This window comes from Nerophis ophidion, linkage group LG02 (assembly GCF_033978795.1).
Source record: "Nerophis ophidion isolate RoL-2023_Sa linkage group LG02, RoL_Noph_v1.0, whole genome shotgun sequence".
Classification (NCBI taxonomy): domain Eukaryota; kingdom Metazoa; phylum Chordata; class Actinopteri; order Syngnathiformes; family Syngnathidae; genus Nerophis; species Nerophis ophidion.
The window spans coordinates 69,549,898-69,568,427 of record NC_084612.1 but is presented as its reverse complement, the minus strand read 5'-3'; the positions used below and the strand labels follow the sequence as shown (position 1 = coordinate 69,568,427).

Here is an 18,530-nt window from a genome sequence, read left to right as displayed (position 1 = left end):
CTTCATGAATTCACATTGTTTTTAATGGGAGCCTCCAACAAAAACAGCTATTCAGGCCGAGAAAACGACGATTTCCCCTTTATTTTGAGCGAGGATGAAAGATTTATGTTTGAGAATATTGATAGCGATGGACTAGGAAAAAAAAATAAACGCGATTGGCGTGGCAGAGTGGCCGTGCGCAACCCGAGGGTCCCCGGTTCAATCCCCACCTAGTACCAACCTCGTCACGTCCGTTGTGTCCTGAGCAAGACACTTCACACTTGCTCCTGATGGGTGGTGGTTGGCGCCTTGCATGGCAGCTCCCTCCATCAGTGAATGTGTGTGTGAATGGGTAAAGGTGGAAGTAGTGTCAAAGCGCTTTGATTACCTTGAAGGTAGAAAAGCGCTATAAAAGTACAACCCATTTATCATTTATTTATTTATCATTCTATGTGTCATACTTGATCATTTCGCAATATTGCCATATTTTTGCTGAAAGGATTTAGTAGAGAACATCCACGATAAAGTTCGCAACTGGAAAAAAAGCACTGCATCTACCGGAAGTCGCAGACGATGACGTCACATGTTGATGGCTCTTCATATATTCACATTGATTTTAATGGGAGCCTCCAACAAAAACAGCTATTCAGGCCGAGAAAACGACGATTTCCCCATTATTTTGAGCGAGGATGAAAGATTGATGTTTGAGAATATTGATAGCGATGGACTAGGAAAAAAAAATAATCGCGATTGCAATCGCGTTGCATTGACGGCGTGGCGGGAGAGTGGCCGTGCGCAACCCGAGGGTCCCTGGTTCAATCCCAACCTCGTCACGTCCGTCGTGTCCTGAGCAAGACACTTCAACCTTGCTCCTGATGGGGGCTGGTTAGCGCCTTGCATGGCAGCTCCCTCCATCAGTGTGTGAATGTGTGTGTGTGAATGGGTAAATGTGGAAGTAGTGTCAAAGCGCTTTGAGTACCTTGAAGGTAGAAAAGCGCTATACAAGTACAATCCATTTATCATTTATTTATTTATCATTCTATGTGTCATACTTGATCATTTTGCGATATTGCCATATTTTTGCTGAAAGGATTTAGTAGAGAACATCCACGATAAAGTTCGCAACTGGAGAAAAGCACTGCATCTACCGGAAGTCGCCGACTAATACGTCACATGTTGATGGCTCCTCATATATTCACATTGATTTTAATGGGAGCCTCCAACAAAAAAAGCTATTCAGGCCGAGAAAACGACAATTTCCCCATTATTTTGAGCGAGGATGAAAGATTTATGTTTGAGAATATTGATCGCGACGGACTAGGAAAAAAAAATAATCGCGATTGCAATCGCGTTGCATTGACGGCGTGGCGGAAGAGTGGCTGTGCGCAACCCGAGGGTCCCTGGTTCAATCCCAACCTCGTCACGTCCGTCGTGTCCTGAGCAAGACACTTCACCCTTGCTCCTGATGGGTGCTGGTTAGCGCCTTGCATGGCAGCTCCCTCCATCAGTGAATGTGTGTGTGAATGTGGAAGTAGTGTCAAAGCGCTTTGAGTACCTTGAAGGTAGAAAAGCGCTATACAAGTACAATCCATTTATCATTTATTTATTTATCATTCTATGTGTCATACTTGATCAATTTGCGATATTGCCATATTTTTGCTGAAAGGATTTAGTAGAGAACATCCACGATAAAGTTCGCAACTGGAGAAAAAGCACTGCATCTACCGGAAGTCGCCGACCAATACGTCACATGTTGATGGCTCCTCATATATTCACATTGATTTTAATGGGAGCCTCCAACAAAAACAGCTATTCAGGCCGAGAAAACGACAATTTCCCCATTATTTTGAGCGAGGATGAAAGATTTATGTTTGAGAATATTGATAGCGACGGACTAGGAAAAAAAAACGGCGTGGCAGTGTGGCCGTGCGCAACCCGAGGGTCCCTGGTTCAATCCCCACCTAGAACCAACCTCGTCACGTCCGTTGTGTCCTGAGCAAGACACTTCACCCTTGCTCCTGATGGGTGCTGGTTAGCGCCTTGCATGGCAGCTCCCTCCATCAGTGTGTGAATGGGTAAATGTGGAAGTAGTGTCAAAGCGCTTTGAGTACCTTGAAGGTAGAAAAGCGCTATACAAGTACAACCCATTTATTGAGACACGTTCATGTGTTTTTAGAGACATTTACTAGGATAATTCAGGGAAATCCCTTATCTTTCTATTGTGTTGCTAGTGTTTGAGTGAGTTTTACAGTACCTGATAGTCGGAATTGTACGTCCACGGCCGGGTGTTGATATCCGTTAATTAGCGACTTTTAAACCACGATTTTCTCACCGAAACCTGCTGGTTGACATGCAGTCGGGATCTATGTCCGCTCTGATCCATAGTAAAGTTTCACGTCCGTGAATTTTAAACAAGGAATCACCGTGTGTTTGTGTGGCTAAAGGCTAAAGCTTCCCAACTCCATTGTTCTATTTTGACTTCTCCAATATTAATTGAACAAATTGCAAAAGATTCAGTAACACTGATGTCCAAAATACTGTGTAATTATGCCGTTAAAGCAGACCACTTTTAGCTGTGTGTGTGCGCAGCGCTCAAATTCATAACAGCCCGTGACGACACGCGTACACGTCATCATTACGCGACGTTTTCAAGAAAAAAGTCCCGGGAAATTCAAAATTGCAGTTTAGTAAACTAAAAAGGCCGTATTTGCATATGTTGCAATGTTAATATTTCATCATTGATATATAAACTATCAGACTGCGTGGTCGGTAGTAGTGGGTTTCAGTAGGCCTTTAAAACTTCATAATAATGAATCAAAATCAATGTTGTTATGAAATATTGACCTATTGAAAGCTCCAATTACTTTACATCAGATGTTCCACTTTTAAATTGTTTAATGTTGCATATTATCTGTTTTTGCCATAAAAATCAGGGTTTTCTTTTACAAAAAAGGAGTAAAACAAAGCAGAAGTTGATCGAGCGATTCAAGCATAAAAAAACACAACTTTTTTTTTACATTTTTATGACTGAGACTAATCTGAGTGCCCGGGACCAAATTTGACCCACCTGACCTAAATTTTGTTCATAATACTTCAAATATTTAATCACAATTAATATTACATTGGGCTTCACAGTGGCAGAGGGGTTAGTGTGTCTGCCTCACAATTCGAAGGTCCTGAGTAGTCAGGGTTCAATCCCGGGCTCAGGATCTTTCTGTGTGGAGTTTGCATGTCCTCCCCGTGATTGTGTGGGTTCCCTCCGGGTACTCCGGCTTCCTCCCACTTCCAAAGACATGCACCTGGGGATAGGTTGATTGGCAACACTAAAATTGGCTCTAGTGTGTGAATGTGAGTGTGAATGTTGTCTTTTTGTGTTGGCCCTGCGATGAGGTGGCAACTTGTCCAGGTTGTACCCCGACTTTCGCCCGATTTTAGCTGAGATAGGTAGAAAATGGATGAATAATATTACATTGTCATTTACACCAAGGCTATCCAAAGTAAGGTCGGGGGTCCATTTGTGGCTCCCAGCTATTTCTTTAGTCCAGGGGTCGGCAACCCAAAATGTTGAAAGAGCCCTATTGTACCAAAAATAAAAAATGCAATCGGTCAGGAGCCGCAAAAAATTAAAAGCTTTATATACGTCTTATAGTGAAGAAAACACATGATGTATGTGTCTATATTAGCTATATTAGCCTATTATCAAAGGCTGGTGCAAATCTCTGTTGACAGAAATGTTGTATTTCGTTTTTTACCCTACACATTTTTGCAACATTGCAAAACATTAGAAAAATGGAGGCTTCTCAGAGGGTGAGATAACTTGCAGCCATGGATTGACCAAATATGCCTGATTAGCGATCCAACAAATCAATGAAATCAACAAAGCTCACTTTTGTGCATTCACGCACAGCATAAAACGTTTGGTGGACAAAATGAGACAAAGGAGGAGTTGCATGAAACTTAAAAAAAAATGTTTCTATGGCAGCATCGGAAAAAGTTACAATCTATGACGAGTTCAAGGATCGCTGACATTAGTAGGACAAAACGGTGCTTTCCAAAAACTCATCAGTGAAGCATGTATAACATAAACTGTGGGATTTCTAACAATCAGGAAGGTTTGTGTCATGTTTGTTCTCCTACAGAAAATATATTAAAACAAAATATCTTTTTCCATTCTCACACATCTCTGAAAGAGGTCCAGGGAGCTACTAGGGAGGCGCTAAAGAGCCGCATGTGGCTCGAGAGTCGCGGGTTGCTGACCCCTGCTTTAGTCGAACATTTTAAAAATACTTTTACAAAAAAAACTTAGAAAAGTGGAATAAAAGAGCATACATGTGAAATGTAACGAGAAAAAGTTGCAATGTTGACTCTGACATAATTCATAATAATCAATCAAAATCAATGTTATTATGAATTATTGACCTATTGGAGGCTCCAATCACTTTACATCGGATATTACACTCTAAAAAAAAAGTACAAATAATTGTCACACCCACACAAGGTGTGGCAAAAATTAAATTGCTTAATGTTGCATATTTTGTTTTTTTGCCATAAAAATCAGGGTTTTCTTTTACAAAAAAGGACTAAAACAAGACAGACGTTGATTGAGAGATTCAAGCATAAAAACAACAACTTTGTTTTGACATTTTTATGACTGAGACTCTTCTGAGTGCCTGGGACCAAATTTGACCCCCCTGACCTAAATTATGTTTATAATACTTCAAATATTTAATCATAGTTAATATTACATTGTCATTTACACCAAGGCTGTCCAAAGTGCTCCTCGGGGGCCATTTGCGGCTCTCAGCTATTTCTTTAGTCGAACATTCTAAAAATACTTTTACAAAAAAACATAGAACAGTGGAATAAAAGAGCAAAGAGGTGAAATGTAACAAGAAAAAGTGGCCATGTTGACTCTAATGACATAATTCATAATAATTAATCAAAATCCATGTTGTAATGAATTATTGACCTATTGGAGGCTCAGATTACTTTACGTCAGATATTACTCTTTAAAAAAAAAAAAAATACTATTAATTGTCACAAACACAAGAGGTGAGGCAAAGTTTAAATTGTTTAATGTTGCATATTTTGTGTTTTTGCCATAAAAATCAGGGTTTTCTTTTACAAAAAAGGACTAAAACAAGACAGAAGTTGATTGAGAGATTCAAGCATAAAAACAATAACTTTGTTTTGACATTTTTATGACGGAGACTCATCTGAGTGCCCGGTACCAAATTTGACCCCCCTGACCTAAATTATATTAAAAATACTTCAAATATTTAATCACTATTAATATTAGATTATCATTTACACCAAGGCTGTCCAAAGTGCTGCTCGGGGGCCATTTGCGGCTCTCAGCTATTTCTTTAGTCGAACATTCTAAAAATACTTTTACAAAAAAACATAGAACAGTGGAAGAAAAGAGCAAAGAGGTGAAATGTAACAAGAAAAAGTGGCCATGCAGGCTGTACTTTTATTTCTTTAAAACTTCATAATAATGAATCAATGTTGTCATGAATTATTGCCCTATTGAGGGCTCCATTTACTTTACATCATATATTCCACTTTTACATTTTTTAATGGTGAATATTTTCTGTTTATGCTGTAGAAATCAGTGTTTTCTTTTGCAAAAAAGGCGTAAAACAAGCCAGAAGTTGATCGAGAGATTCAAGCATTTAAAAAAAAAAACATCTTTTTTTTTTAAACATTTTTATGACTGAGACTCATCCAAGTCCCCGGGACCAAATTAAAGCGGAGCACTAAAGGTTAAAAATAATCTATTTGGTTTTGCAAAGGAAAACTATTGTGCGGCCCTCAGTGGAAAAAAGTTTGGACACTCCTGACCTAAACAATGTTCATATTATTTCAAATATATAATCAAGATTAATATTACATTATCATTTACACCAAGTGTGTCCAAAGTGCGGCCGAGGTGCATTTACTGCTCTCAGCTATTTATTAGCTGCACATTCTTAAAATAATTTAACACAAAAAAACATAGGAAAGTGGAAGAAAAGAGCAAACAGGTGAAATGTAACGAGAAAAAGTTGCCATGCAGGCTGTTTTTTTTCTTTAAAAACTTCACAACAATGAATCAAAATCAATGTTATGAAGTTTCAATCTATTAAAGGCTCCAATTACTTTACATCATATATTCTACTTCTAAATTAATGTCACATATTTTCTGTTTTTGCCATAAAAACCAGTTTGCTGTTACAAAAAAGGAATCAAACAAGACAGAAGTTTACCGAGAGATTCAAGCATAAAAAAAACCCCCCAAAAAAAACCTACCTATTTTTTTACATTTTTATGACTTAGACTCATCTGAGTGCCCGGGACCAAATTTGACCCCTCTGACCTAAATTATGTGAGTGTGAATATTATCTGTGTTGGCCCTGCGATAAGGTGGCGACTTGTCCAGGGTGTACGCTGCCTTCCGCCCGAAAATGATCAAAACGGCCCCTGTGCACTTTGATTTTTTTAGTGGAAAAAGTTTGGACACACCCGACCTAAGTTATGTTCATAATACTTCAATTATTTAATAACACATTGGCATCCCACTGGGTTGTGAGTTTTTCCTTGCCCTTATGTGGAATCTGAACCGGGGATTGATTGATTGATTGATACTTTTATTAATAGATTGCACAGTTCAGTACATATTCCGTACAATTGACCACTAAATGGTAACACCCGAATAAGTTTTTCAACTTAAGTCGGGGTCCACGTTAATCAATTCATGGTAAAGCAGACTCTTTTGTTACACCTCAAGCCATTTATTTTGTTCTTGAACTCAACTCATTACATATTCCCTACAATTGACCACTAAACGGTAACACCCGAATAAGTTTTTCAACTTGTTTAAGTCGGGGTCCACGTTAATCAATTCATGGTAAAGGACGTCGTTGTGGCTTGTGCAGCCCTTTGAGACACTTGTGATTTAGGCCTCTGTAAATAAACATTGATTGATTGATTGACAAATCCAAGTGTGGTTGGGGGGACCATTTGCAGCCTGGCATCATTATCCTGCTGCACAGAAATAAAACGTTAGTGAAAATGTGAAAATTAATACATTTACCTTTTAAAACACTATACCAGGAAGAACTTTGTTCCCGAAAAATTTAAAGATGGGGGAGGCCAATTCATTAAATTTTTAACAATAAAGATGCTGAAACCAATTCAACGCACTTCAGTTTATGCTGAGCTATTTTAGAAAGTTAACTTTCAAATTGTTACTAAAGAAAAATAGTTTGTATACATCTATAATGATAATAAAGAATTCAGTTAAATTTCAAGACATGCCAATAAAAAATGCCCCTCGGGCCGCACTTTGGACATCCCTTTCCTTTACAAAGCTGTTTAGTTTTTTTTTTTTTTGCAAAATCAAATATATTTTTGACTTGTTAGTATGTGGCACTTGGGAGAAATAATTTGGACACAAAAAACACAATATATTTTTATTTTCCACTTGCATATCTCATCTATTGAAAACAAGGGCGGTGTTTATGTTTATTATAATATCAAGAAACATGTGTTCCATTTGTCTGAGTAAAATGTTACAACCAACCACAATAATATTCATTTCTAAACAAAAGCTATCAAGACTTGAGTATATATTTGAAAAAAAACATTCTTCAAAGTGAAGTGTGCCCCAGGGGCCCATTTTGGAGGGCACCGTTCTTTCTTATATTGGCCTGAGGCTAATTTGGGGATTGATTCATTTATAATTACATTAATTAAGGCATTACATTTTTTTGCTTTGTCACCTATAACACAGGGCTAGTATAAGATAGCCTAAAATATATTTACATACATTGGAATTAGCATCTTTAATGTACAAAATGTAAACGTGGAGTAGAATGACGTATATGAATTGCACGCCATCTTATTTGTCTTTTATTCTTTTTTCCCAGCACGTAGACGACCACAGTATTATCATGGCAGATCAGACCGTTATCAAAAAAGGTGAGTTTCAAATCTGTTATTAATTTGACATGAAAAAGACTACATAGGCTTCCTGGCGTAATGAAAGCTGCTGTAATTACTAGCAGCTTTTAGATATTTACAGTAAGCCCTCTGCCTTGTGTTAATTGTACATTCTTTCTGTTGATGATCCTCCACTAACTGTGAGACGCACTTAGCTTAGGCTGGATGTGATCCCGTCTCTGTGTTGCTTGAAAAGAAAGCAAAAAAACCAGACAAAAGACAATCTGATGTACGCCATCGTGCCAGAGCAGGATATTACGAGTTGATCCCAAGTCGGGATGATGGGGGGTGTGGCGGGGTGCAGGCGCGCATTGCATGTGAAGGACAGTTTAGTAATATGTTGGGACACGAACTGTTTTGATTAAGACGCTTAATTTCCACGAGCTTTGTCATCCGGAGTCCATTAAGGCTCTGAGTCAGAGCCACATTGACTAATATGATTTTTAATCATGGACAGACTAATGTACCATTGACAACTTTTTTGATAGATACAGTAAATGGATACATTTCTATATATATATATATATAAATGTATCTATCTGTGTGTGTGTGTATATATGTGTGTATATATGTGTGTATATATATATATATATATATATATATATATATGTATGTATGTATGTATGTATGTATGTATGTATGTATGTATGTATGTATGTATGTATGTATGTATATGTATGTATGTATGTATGTATATGGGCGACTTGTCCAGGGTGTACCCTGCCTTCCGCCCGATTGTAGCTGATAGGCGCCAGCGCTCCCCGCGACCCCAAAAAAAGGGAATAAGCGGTAGAAAATGGATGGATGGATGGATATATGTGTGTATGTGTATGTATGTATGTATACTGTATATGTGTGTGTGTATATGTATGTATGTATACTGTATATGTGTGTGTGTGTGTGTGTGTGTGTGTGTGTATATATGTATATAGGTAATAGATACATTTCTAAATATATAGAAATGCATTTATTTACAGTATCTATCAAAACAGCTGTAAACGGTACATTAGTCCGTCCATGATTAAAAATTATATTAGTCATATATATATATATATATAGAGATACTTTAAATGATTGTTACTACCAATAAGATCCATGCATTTATTGTCATACCCTGTATGTCAGAGGTCTCAAAAGTCTGGACCAGCGGTCTTGTGGCACGTAGTTGTACTGACCTTTTGTCAAATAAAAATAAAATAAAACATGACACTTTATCTGGATTGGAATATTCCCATAGAAGATAAGGGCCACAGTGAACAGGAAAAAAAGCTTTAAGGGAAAAAAAGCTTAAACATTAATAACAAATGCTAATTGATATATTGTACAGTCGTACCACATTAGTATTTTTAAAAACATTTTTTAAGCATATTCTACATTTCTTTGGTCATAAATTAAGCATTTTCAAGCATAACAAATGACTAAACAAATTAAAAAATATCAATAGTACAGCAGTATTGGACACTAGAGACCAAACCAGTCACAGGGTGTCGTTAAGTATCGTGACTTCTAATTGGCTCAGCCTCAGGTAGCATTACTCTATTGGATTAAAAGAGTGTAAAGCTTACTAAAGGTGTTATTTCATGTGTAGCAGGCTCTCAAAATGTTGAAAAACTTATTTAGAAGGTCATAAACAAATTTTAATGGCCTAGCTGTGCAAATATTTGATTTATAATCAATAATTCCTACTTTGCGACCATTCATTTATCGCGGCCATGTCCGGAGCCAATGAATAGTTGTAAACAAGGGGCAACTTTTAACTTTTTTTTTTTTTTTATCGGAAAGAGGCTTTTACTTATGAAATAGACATTATTATGTATTTTTTTTTTTTTTACTTTTAATGTATATTATTAGAGAACTGACCCTGGAGGTTATTTGCATCTGTAGACCACGCACCCGGGAATCATAGGAGACTGGGCGGCTATTTGGAGCATTTACAATTTGTCACAGAGTTGAGCAGTATATATTATTTGTACGTCTGCTGTAATTAAGTTATTAATGAAAAAGAACACAACCCATTTGCTCTAGGAAGCATACATTAAAAAGCTCTTCAGATAAATGGATAAGAATGTGATGTGGTGATACTGATGACTCCTCGCGTCCTGTTCCCACGCTCAAGGGCACACCGGGGGCAAACTGGGCTTTCTCTCGGGCGGCCGGCAGCACATGACAGTCGGTCCCATATGTGCACCATGCAGCCGCCACATGTGACTCTTGTGATTTGTGTCTCAGTATTAGGACTGCGAGGGGGCAGGAGCCTTGATCGCGTACAGAGGACTTGTTATCAGGGGGGCATCCTTGCGGGTGAGGATGAAGAATGATATACTGTAGCCTTGTTGTGTGTTGATTTAATGTGCTGTGCTGTCTTTTTGTGTCGAGTGACTGTCAGTGCTGATGTGGGGGGAAGCAGGGCAAAACATAAACATAAACATAGTATACGTAACATAGTAATAGTAAAGCGGATGCTGGCCTATTGGGGGTATGAATGCAGATGTACAGTCATGGTCAAAGGTTTACATACACTTGTAAAGAATATAAAGTCATGGCTGTCTTGAGTTTCCAATAATTTCTACAACTCTTATTTTTTTGTGATAAAGTGATTGCAGCACATACTTTTCAGTCACAAAAAACATTTATGAAGTTTGATTGTTTTATGAATTTATTATGGGTTTACTGAAAATTTGACCAAATCCACATTTTTCTCTAACAAGAAAGTGTTTACATTCCAATTTTAAAAATATTGTTTTACTATATTAATATAACATTTCACACATTCTTCAGGCGTCAACGGGCTCATCAACCACCCACATTTCAGTTGTGATTCAATCCGCGTTAAAGTGAAGATTTGTTTCTCTTACATATCATAAAAGCTCCCCACAGTTCTCGAAATTTTCCAGAACAACCATTCTATCAGCCTACAGCCTATATGTTAATTATTTTTGTGCTGTGCCTATTTTAAAAAAACAATTTAAATTAATCTTCTCCAGTTGGAGAAAATATAAAACATCTTTAAGCAAGCATTGTTGCCTTCCAATTTTAATATCACATAAATTAACAATATAATTTGTAAATGTCTGACACTAGTAAAGAACATAATGTCAAGGCTGTCTTGAGTTTCAATAGTTTCTACAACTCTTATTTTTTTTGTGACAAAGTAATTGGAGCACATACTTGTCAGTCACAAAAACATTCATGAAGTTTGATTATTTTATGAATTTATTATGGGTCTACTGAAAATGTGACCAAATCCACATTTTTCTCGAACAAGAAAGTCTGTTTACATTCCAATTTAAAAAATAAATTGTTTTACTATTGTTTCACACATTCTTCAGGCTTCAACAGGCTCATCAACCACCCACATTTCAGTTGTGATTCAATCCGGGTTAAATTGAAGATCTGTTTCTGTTACATATCTCATAAAAGCTCCCCACAGTTCTCGAAACTTTCCAGAACAACCATTCTATCAGCCTACAGCCTATATGTTAATTATTTTTGTGCTGTGCCTATTTTAAAAAAACAATTGAAATCAATCTTCTCCAGTTGGAGAAAATATAAAACATATTTAAGCAAGCGTTGTTGCCTTCCAATTTTAATATCACATAGATTAACAATATCATTTGTAAATGTCTGACATTTGTAAAGAACATAATGTCATGGTTGTCTTGAGTTTCCAATAATTTCTACAACTCTTATTTTTTTTTTGTGATAAAGTGATTGGAGCACATACTTGCCAGTCACAACATTTATGAAGTTTGATTATTTTGTGAATTTATTATGGATCTACTGAAAATGTGACCAAATCCACATTTTTCTCCAACAAGAAAGTCTGTTTACATTAAAATTTTAAAAATATATTTTTTGCTATATTAATCCAACATTTCACACATTCTTCATACAATATTATACATAATTATTTATTTTTTTAACATTTGTTCATTTATTTTGAGACAATATTAAATGGCATGGATTGTCTAGCAAACATCAGATGCTGTGTTTTTCCCACAAGTAAAAAAATAAAGAAAACAAAGAAAATAATAATAAATATAATAATAATAATTATATAAAAAGTAAGAAACCACAAACAGCTGCATTCCTGAATGACCTTAGAGAGACGTAGCGACCCAATCTGGGCGGTATAGCTCAGTTGGTAGAGTGGCCGTGCCAGCAACTTGAGGGTTCCTGGTTCAATCCCCCGCTTCCGCCATCCTAGTCACTGCCGTTGTGTCCTTGGGCAAGACACTTTACCCACCTGCTCCCAGTGCCACACACACTGGTTTAAATGTAACTTAGTTATTGGGTTTCACTTTTGTAAAAGCGCTTTAAGTCATTAGAAAAAAGCGCTATATGAATATAATTCACTTTACTTCACCCACGAGCACACAACAGGCTCATCAACCACCCACATTTCAGTTGTGATTCAATCCTGGTTAAATTGAAGATCTGTTTTTGTTACATATCTCATAAAAGCGCCCCACAGTTCTCGAAACTTTCCAGAACAACCATTCAATGTCAGCCTATATATTCATTATTTTTTTGCTGTCCCTTTTTTAAATAAACAATTGAAATTCATTTTCTTCAGTTGCAGAAAATATAAAACATCTTTAACCATTGTTGCCTTCCAATTTTAATATCACATAAATTAACAATATAATTTGTAAACGTCTCACACTTGTAAAGAACATATCATGGCTGTCTTGAGTTTCCAATAATTTCTACAACTCTTATTTTTTTGTGATCGAGTGATTAGAGCACATACTTGTTGGTCACAAAAAAACATTTATGTAGTTTGGTTCTTTTATGAATTTATTATGGGTTTACTGAAAATGTGACCAAATCGGCTGGGTCAAAAGTATACATCCAGCTATGTTGATATTTGCTTACATGTCCGTTGGCAATGTTCACTGCAATAAGGCGCTTTTGGTCGCCATCCACAAGCTTCTGGCAAACTTCTGGTTGAAGTTTTGACCACTCCTCTTGACAAAATTGGTGCAGTTCAGCCAAATTTGTAGGTTTTCGGACATGGACTTGTTTCTTCAGCATTGTCCACCGTTCAAGTCAGGACTTAGGGAAGGCCATTCTAAAACTTCAATTCTAGCCTGATTTAGCCATTCCTTTACCGCTTTTGACGTGTGTTTGAGGTCATTGTCCTGTTGGAAAACCCAACTGCGCCCAAGACCCAACCTCCGGGTTGATAATTTAGGTTGTCCTTAAGAATTTGGAGGTCATCCTCCTTTTTCATTGTCCCATTTACTCTCTCTGTGTGTGACAATCATCGGTACTTTAACTTAACTTAAAGTACCAGTTCCATTGGCAGCAAAACAGGCCCAGAGTATAATACTAACACCACCATGCTTGACTGGGATTCAAGGCCACACCTTTTCTCCTCCAAACGTATTGTGGCCAAACAGCTCAATTTTTGTTTCATCTGACATCGCATGGACAAAGATAAGACCTTCTGGAGGAAAGTTCTGTGGCCAGATGAGACAAAAAATGAGCTGTTTGGCCACAATACAATAAAACAAAATACTGTATTTTTCAGAGTATAAGTCGCTCCATTAGTTGCACCTGCTGAAAATGCATAATAAAGAAGGAAAAAAGCATATATAAGTCGCACTGGAGTATAAGTTGCATTTTTGGGGGGAAATTCATTGGATAAAATCCAACACCAAGAATAGATATTTGAAAGGCAATTTAAAATAAATAAAGAATAGTGAATAACAGGCTGAATAAGTGTACGTTATATGAGGCATAAATAACCAACTGAGAAGGTGCCTGGTATGTTAACGTAACATATTATGGTAAGAGTCATTCAAATAACAGTCACTCCTAATCGGTAAATCCGATGAAATCTTATATGTCTAGTCTCTTACGTGAATGAGCGAAATATTTTATATTTTACGACAATGTGTTAATAAGTTCACACATAAGTCGCTCCTGAGTATAAGTCGCACCCCCGGCCAAACTATGAAAAAAAACTGCTACTTATAGTCCGAAAAATACGCTACAATGCAATAAAATTATCGGAAACTCAAGACAGCCATAACATTATGTTCTTTACAAGTGTATGTCAACTTTTGACCACGACTTTATGTCTGTGGTGACCTAGTGGTTCAAACTGATTCAATACCCAGAACTATACACTAATCGTAGATCATTAGCAATCATCAAATGATGACCCCACTTTGATAACAGTCACTTTCATGCAAGGCATAAGTAAACCGCTACTAGGACCAATGTTTTAGTGAAGTGAATTATATTCATATAGCGCTTTTCTCTAGTGACTCAAAGCGCTTTACATAGTGAAACCCAATATCTAAGTTACATTTAAACCAGTGTGGGTGGCACTGGGAGCAGGTGGGTAAAGTGTCTTGCCCAAGGACACAACGGCAGTGACTAGGATGGCGGAAGCGGGAATTGAACCTGCAACCCTCAAGTTGCTGGCACGGCCGCTCTACCAACCGAGCTATGCCGCCCAGGGACACTTTCCTATTCAAAAGGATGCTGTCTTTAGAATTTTGACCGATTGAGTAATATTTCTACAATATATTGTGTGTGTGTGTGTATATATGTGTATATATATATATATATATATATATATATATATATGTATATATATATATATATGTATATGTATATGTATATATATATATATATATATATATATATATATATATATATATATATATATATATATATATATATATATATATATGTATGAACTATCAAGCTTTTACTGTAACTGGTCGACAATTACTTTTTTTTTTTTGCCTGTTTAAGCCAGGCTTGGGCAATTATTTTGACTCAGGGGGGCACACATAGAGAAAAAAATGTGCCTGGGGGCCGGTATATCTATTTTTAGGAACACTAATACAAAACCTCACAATAATGTCTAATTGAATGCTAAAAATGTTATGACACGCCGCCTAAAAAAACGGAATGGAACTTTAAATATTTTTACTGAATGAGAGACCCAGAATGTACATAAAAATAAAGAATGTGGGATTTACAATTGTAACTATAAACGATAAAACACTGAATATTAACGTAATGTGTCACACCACCTCTCGATTGACATATTTGACAACCAAGCGAAACGCAACAAAAATGCAACAAACAGCAAAATATGAAGCTAAATATGAACATTTAGCTTCGCCTTAAGACATGGGTGTCAAACTCTGGCCCACGGGCCAAATTTCATTTGGCCCTTGAGGCAATATGAAATTAACATGAGAGCTGGCACGCCGGTATTATACAGCGGCAGTGCCGCTGTAACACCGCATTCACCGGTAATACTCATACTTGCCAACCCTCCCGATTTTCCCGGACCCCCAAATTTCAGTGCCCCTCCCGAAAATCTCCCGGGGCAACCATTCTTCCGAATTTCTCCCGATTTCCACCCGGACGACAATATTGGGGGCGTGCCTTAACGGCCCTGCCTTTAGAGTCCTCTACAACCTCTCTTCACGTCCGCTTTTCCTACGTAGAAATAGCGTGCCAACCCAGTCACATAATATACGCGGCTTTTACACACACACACACACGCACACAAGTGAATGCAAAGCATACTTGTTCAACAGCCATACAGGTCACACTGAGGGTGGTCGTATAAACAACTTTAACACTGTTACAAATATGCACCACACTGTGAACCCACACCAAACAAGAATAACAAACACATTTCGGGAGAACATCCACACCGTAACACAACATAAACACAACAGAACAAATACCCAGACTCCCTTGCAGCACTAAGTCTTCCGGGACGCTAAAATATACCCCCCTCCCCCTCCCAAGCAATAATTAACGTTTTACTCATGCACTTTCTCTTGCTACTTCAAGGCTTGAATGTTTGATTCTTTCATTATTTTATTTGCAAATGTATTAGCCTGTGGAAAACGTTTATTTTGATATTTACCTCCAGAGGGCTGCAAATAGAAAAGAGGCATTCAATTTTTATTTAAATTTTATTTGATATGCCATTGATATTTTTGAATGTTTTATTATTATTATTTAAAACTCGATTTAAATGTCACTATAAAGTTATATAAGCCTTGCTTGTTTAATATTCAATGCAAAACTTGTTTGGGTCCCTATTAAAAGGTTAATTTCTTCAACCTTGGCCCGTGGTTTTGTTCAGTTTTAAATTTTGGCCCACTCTGTATTCGAGTTTGACACCCCTGCCTTAAGATGATAGTGTTTGTGAGCAAGAAAAAACCCTTTATCAATTTGGCATTGTCTTTCTTCCTCTCAGGGCCTGTGACTCTTCCCAAAGGCAATTCCCTGGGCCTCCCCTTCCAGAAGGAGTCCCTGCTGGGAATGGTGTCCAACCCCACCGAGGTGTTCTGCTCCGTCCCGGGTCGTCTGTCGCTGTTGAGCTCCACCTCCAAGTACAAGGTGACGGTCGCCGAGGTCCAGAGGCGACTCTCGCCGCCAGAGTGCCTGAACGCATCGCTGCTGGGAGGAGTTTTACGCAGGTCAGAGCGCCGAATCTCTCAATTCGAACACGGCGACGTCTCTCAAAGTGGACGTTTCTACCCTAACAGAAGGTGTAGATGAGATTTAGTGTTACTTATGAGGTTTAACTAACCTTTTCTAGTTAGGGGAGCATTCTGAAAAATCAAAATTGTGACTTTTTGCTATTTTTCAACAAAAAAGCAAGCTCTGATTTGAAGTGCAGCAATAATATACAAATTATAGATTATTTACATGTGGTTTTGCATGGGAATTTTCTTCAGAGGGACACTTCCCTGCAGGCATTAACCACACAGGAGTGTTGCCTCATGCCCCTTGAAGTGTGTGTGTGTGTGTGTGTGTGTGTGTGTGTGTGCACTTATATTTCTACCCTTCTTGAGATCTCAACAAGGAAAATTACCTTCCATATGAGGACCAGTGAACAGGTTAGGACATAAATCATGGTCCCAATACGGAAAACCACTGCATTAAATAGAGAATGTCTCATTCGCACCCCTGGTGGTGAAATCTATCAAAATTAGGGTGGTCCCAAAAAGGAGGGATTTTTCAAATTGACTGTGTGTCGGTTTTAAAAGTGCTCCCCCTCCGCCCAACATATGTAATAAGTGTGTGTAAGAAATCGAAATGCGCCCCCTTTGGCCAAAATTAATGAAAAAAAATAAATATGCATATGGAGAACTTTTACTTGAAGTAAATAATGAAGATTAAAAAACAATTCCAAACAAAAAAGGAAAAAAAAGCAGTCTTTTTCTCACAATGTGTCGACTTTTTTCTTATAAAATTGGGAATCATTTCTCATTCTTTCTGGTTCTGTAATTTTGCAATATTTTCTCGTAAAGTTATAAATTTTTAATGCAAAATGGTGACATTTGACATATAAAATTCCGACTTTAATCACATTTCCAATTTTTTTGTTCTTGTAAAATGGTGACATTTTTTGAGTAAAATTGTGACTTTTGTCATCATTTTGCCAAGCAAAACTCCGATGATTATTACAATAGTGTCAACATTTAAACATTTTTTTTTATAAAGTTGCGACTTTTGTCACGTAAATTTATGACTTTTTCATAAAATTGACAACATTCTAGCTTTTCTGTTGAGTAAAATTTCAACTTTTGTCATATTGCACACATGCTCAGTTTTTCTTGTAAAATTTTGACTTGCGTTAAATAAAATTACGACTTTTATCATAATACTGCAAACATTCTAAGTTTTTCTTGTGAAACGGTGACCTCTTTCTTGTGAAATTCCAACTCATTTTTCACAAGCTTTTTTATGTTTGCATAGTATGTATATATTATTAATGTTGTAAATACAAATCCTTATACAGTATATTTAGAAAGGGTGGTCCTAAAGAGGTAGGCATTTTTCGGAGGTCTCAAGAAGGTAACAAATACAAGGGCATGCGTGCGTGTGTGTGTGTTTTCTTGTATTTTGATCCTTCCTGAAACATCAACAAAGAAAATTACCTTCCATATGAGGACCGGTGAACAAGTTAGGACATAAATCATGGCCCCAATACGGAAAACCACTGCATTAAATTGAGAATGTCTCATTTGCACCCCTGGTAGTGAAATCTATCAAAATTAGGGTGGTCCCAGAAAGGAGGGATTTTTCAAATTGTGTGTCGGTATTAAAAGTGCTCCCCCTCTGGACAATATATGTAATAACAAGTGTGTGTAAGAAATCGAAATGCGCCCCCTTTGGCCAAAATTAATAAAAGAAAGAAAATAAATTTGTTAATGGAGACATACTGTAATAACCTGAAGTAAATAATAATGATGATTAAAAAACAATTCCAAACAAAACCAAAAAAAAAAATGCAGTCTTTTTCTCACAATGTGTCAACTTTTTTCTTATAAAATTGGGAATCATTTCTCATTCTTTCTGCTTCTGTAATTTTGCAATATTTTCTCATAAAATCATTACTTTTTTACGTAAAATTATAAATTTTTAATGCAAAATTATAACATTTTTCATATAAAATTCTGACTTATCACACAATATTGCCAATTTTTTGTTGTTGTAAAATGGTGAAATTTTGAGGGAAATTGTGACTTTTGTCATTTTGCCAAGCAAAACTCCGATGATTATTACAA

The 18,530-nt window shown here is 36.9% G+C and overlaps 1 protein-coding gene across 5 annotated transcripts in view; it reads left to right on the top strand.

Moving 5' to 3' along the window:
* Positions 1-18,530, top strand: part of tfap2c (transcription factor AP-2 gamma (activating enhancer binding protein 2 gamma)) — a 50,038-nt gene that overhangs the window by 17,978 nt on the left and 13,530 nt on the right. For 3 of the 5 annotated variants that reach the window (XM_061889511.1, XM_061889533.1, XM_061889519.1), the window contains exons 3-5: positions 7,890-7,941; positions 10,192-10,263; positions 16,211-16,433. In XM_061889511.1, the coding sequence (XP_061745495.1) occupies positions 7,890-7,941; positions 10,192-10,263; positions 16,211-16,433 (347 nt within the window). The remainder of the gene's footprint in view (positions 1-7,889; positions 7,942-10,191; positions 10,264-16,210; positions 16,434-18,530) is intronic. The other 2 variants (XM_061889525.1, XM_061889539.1) reach the window with 1 other exon arrangement.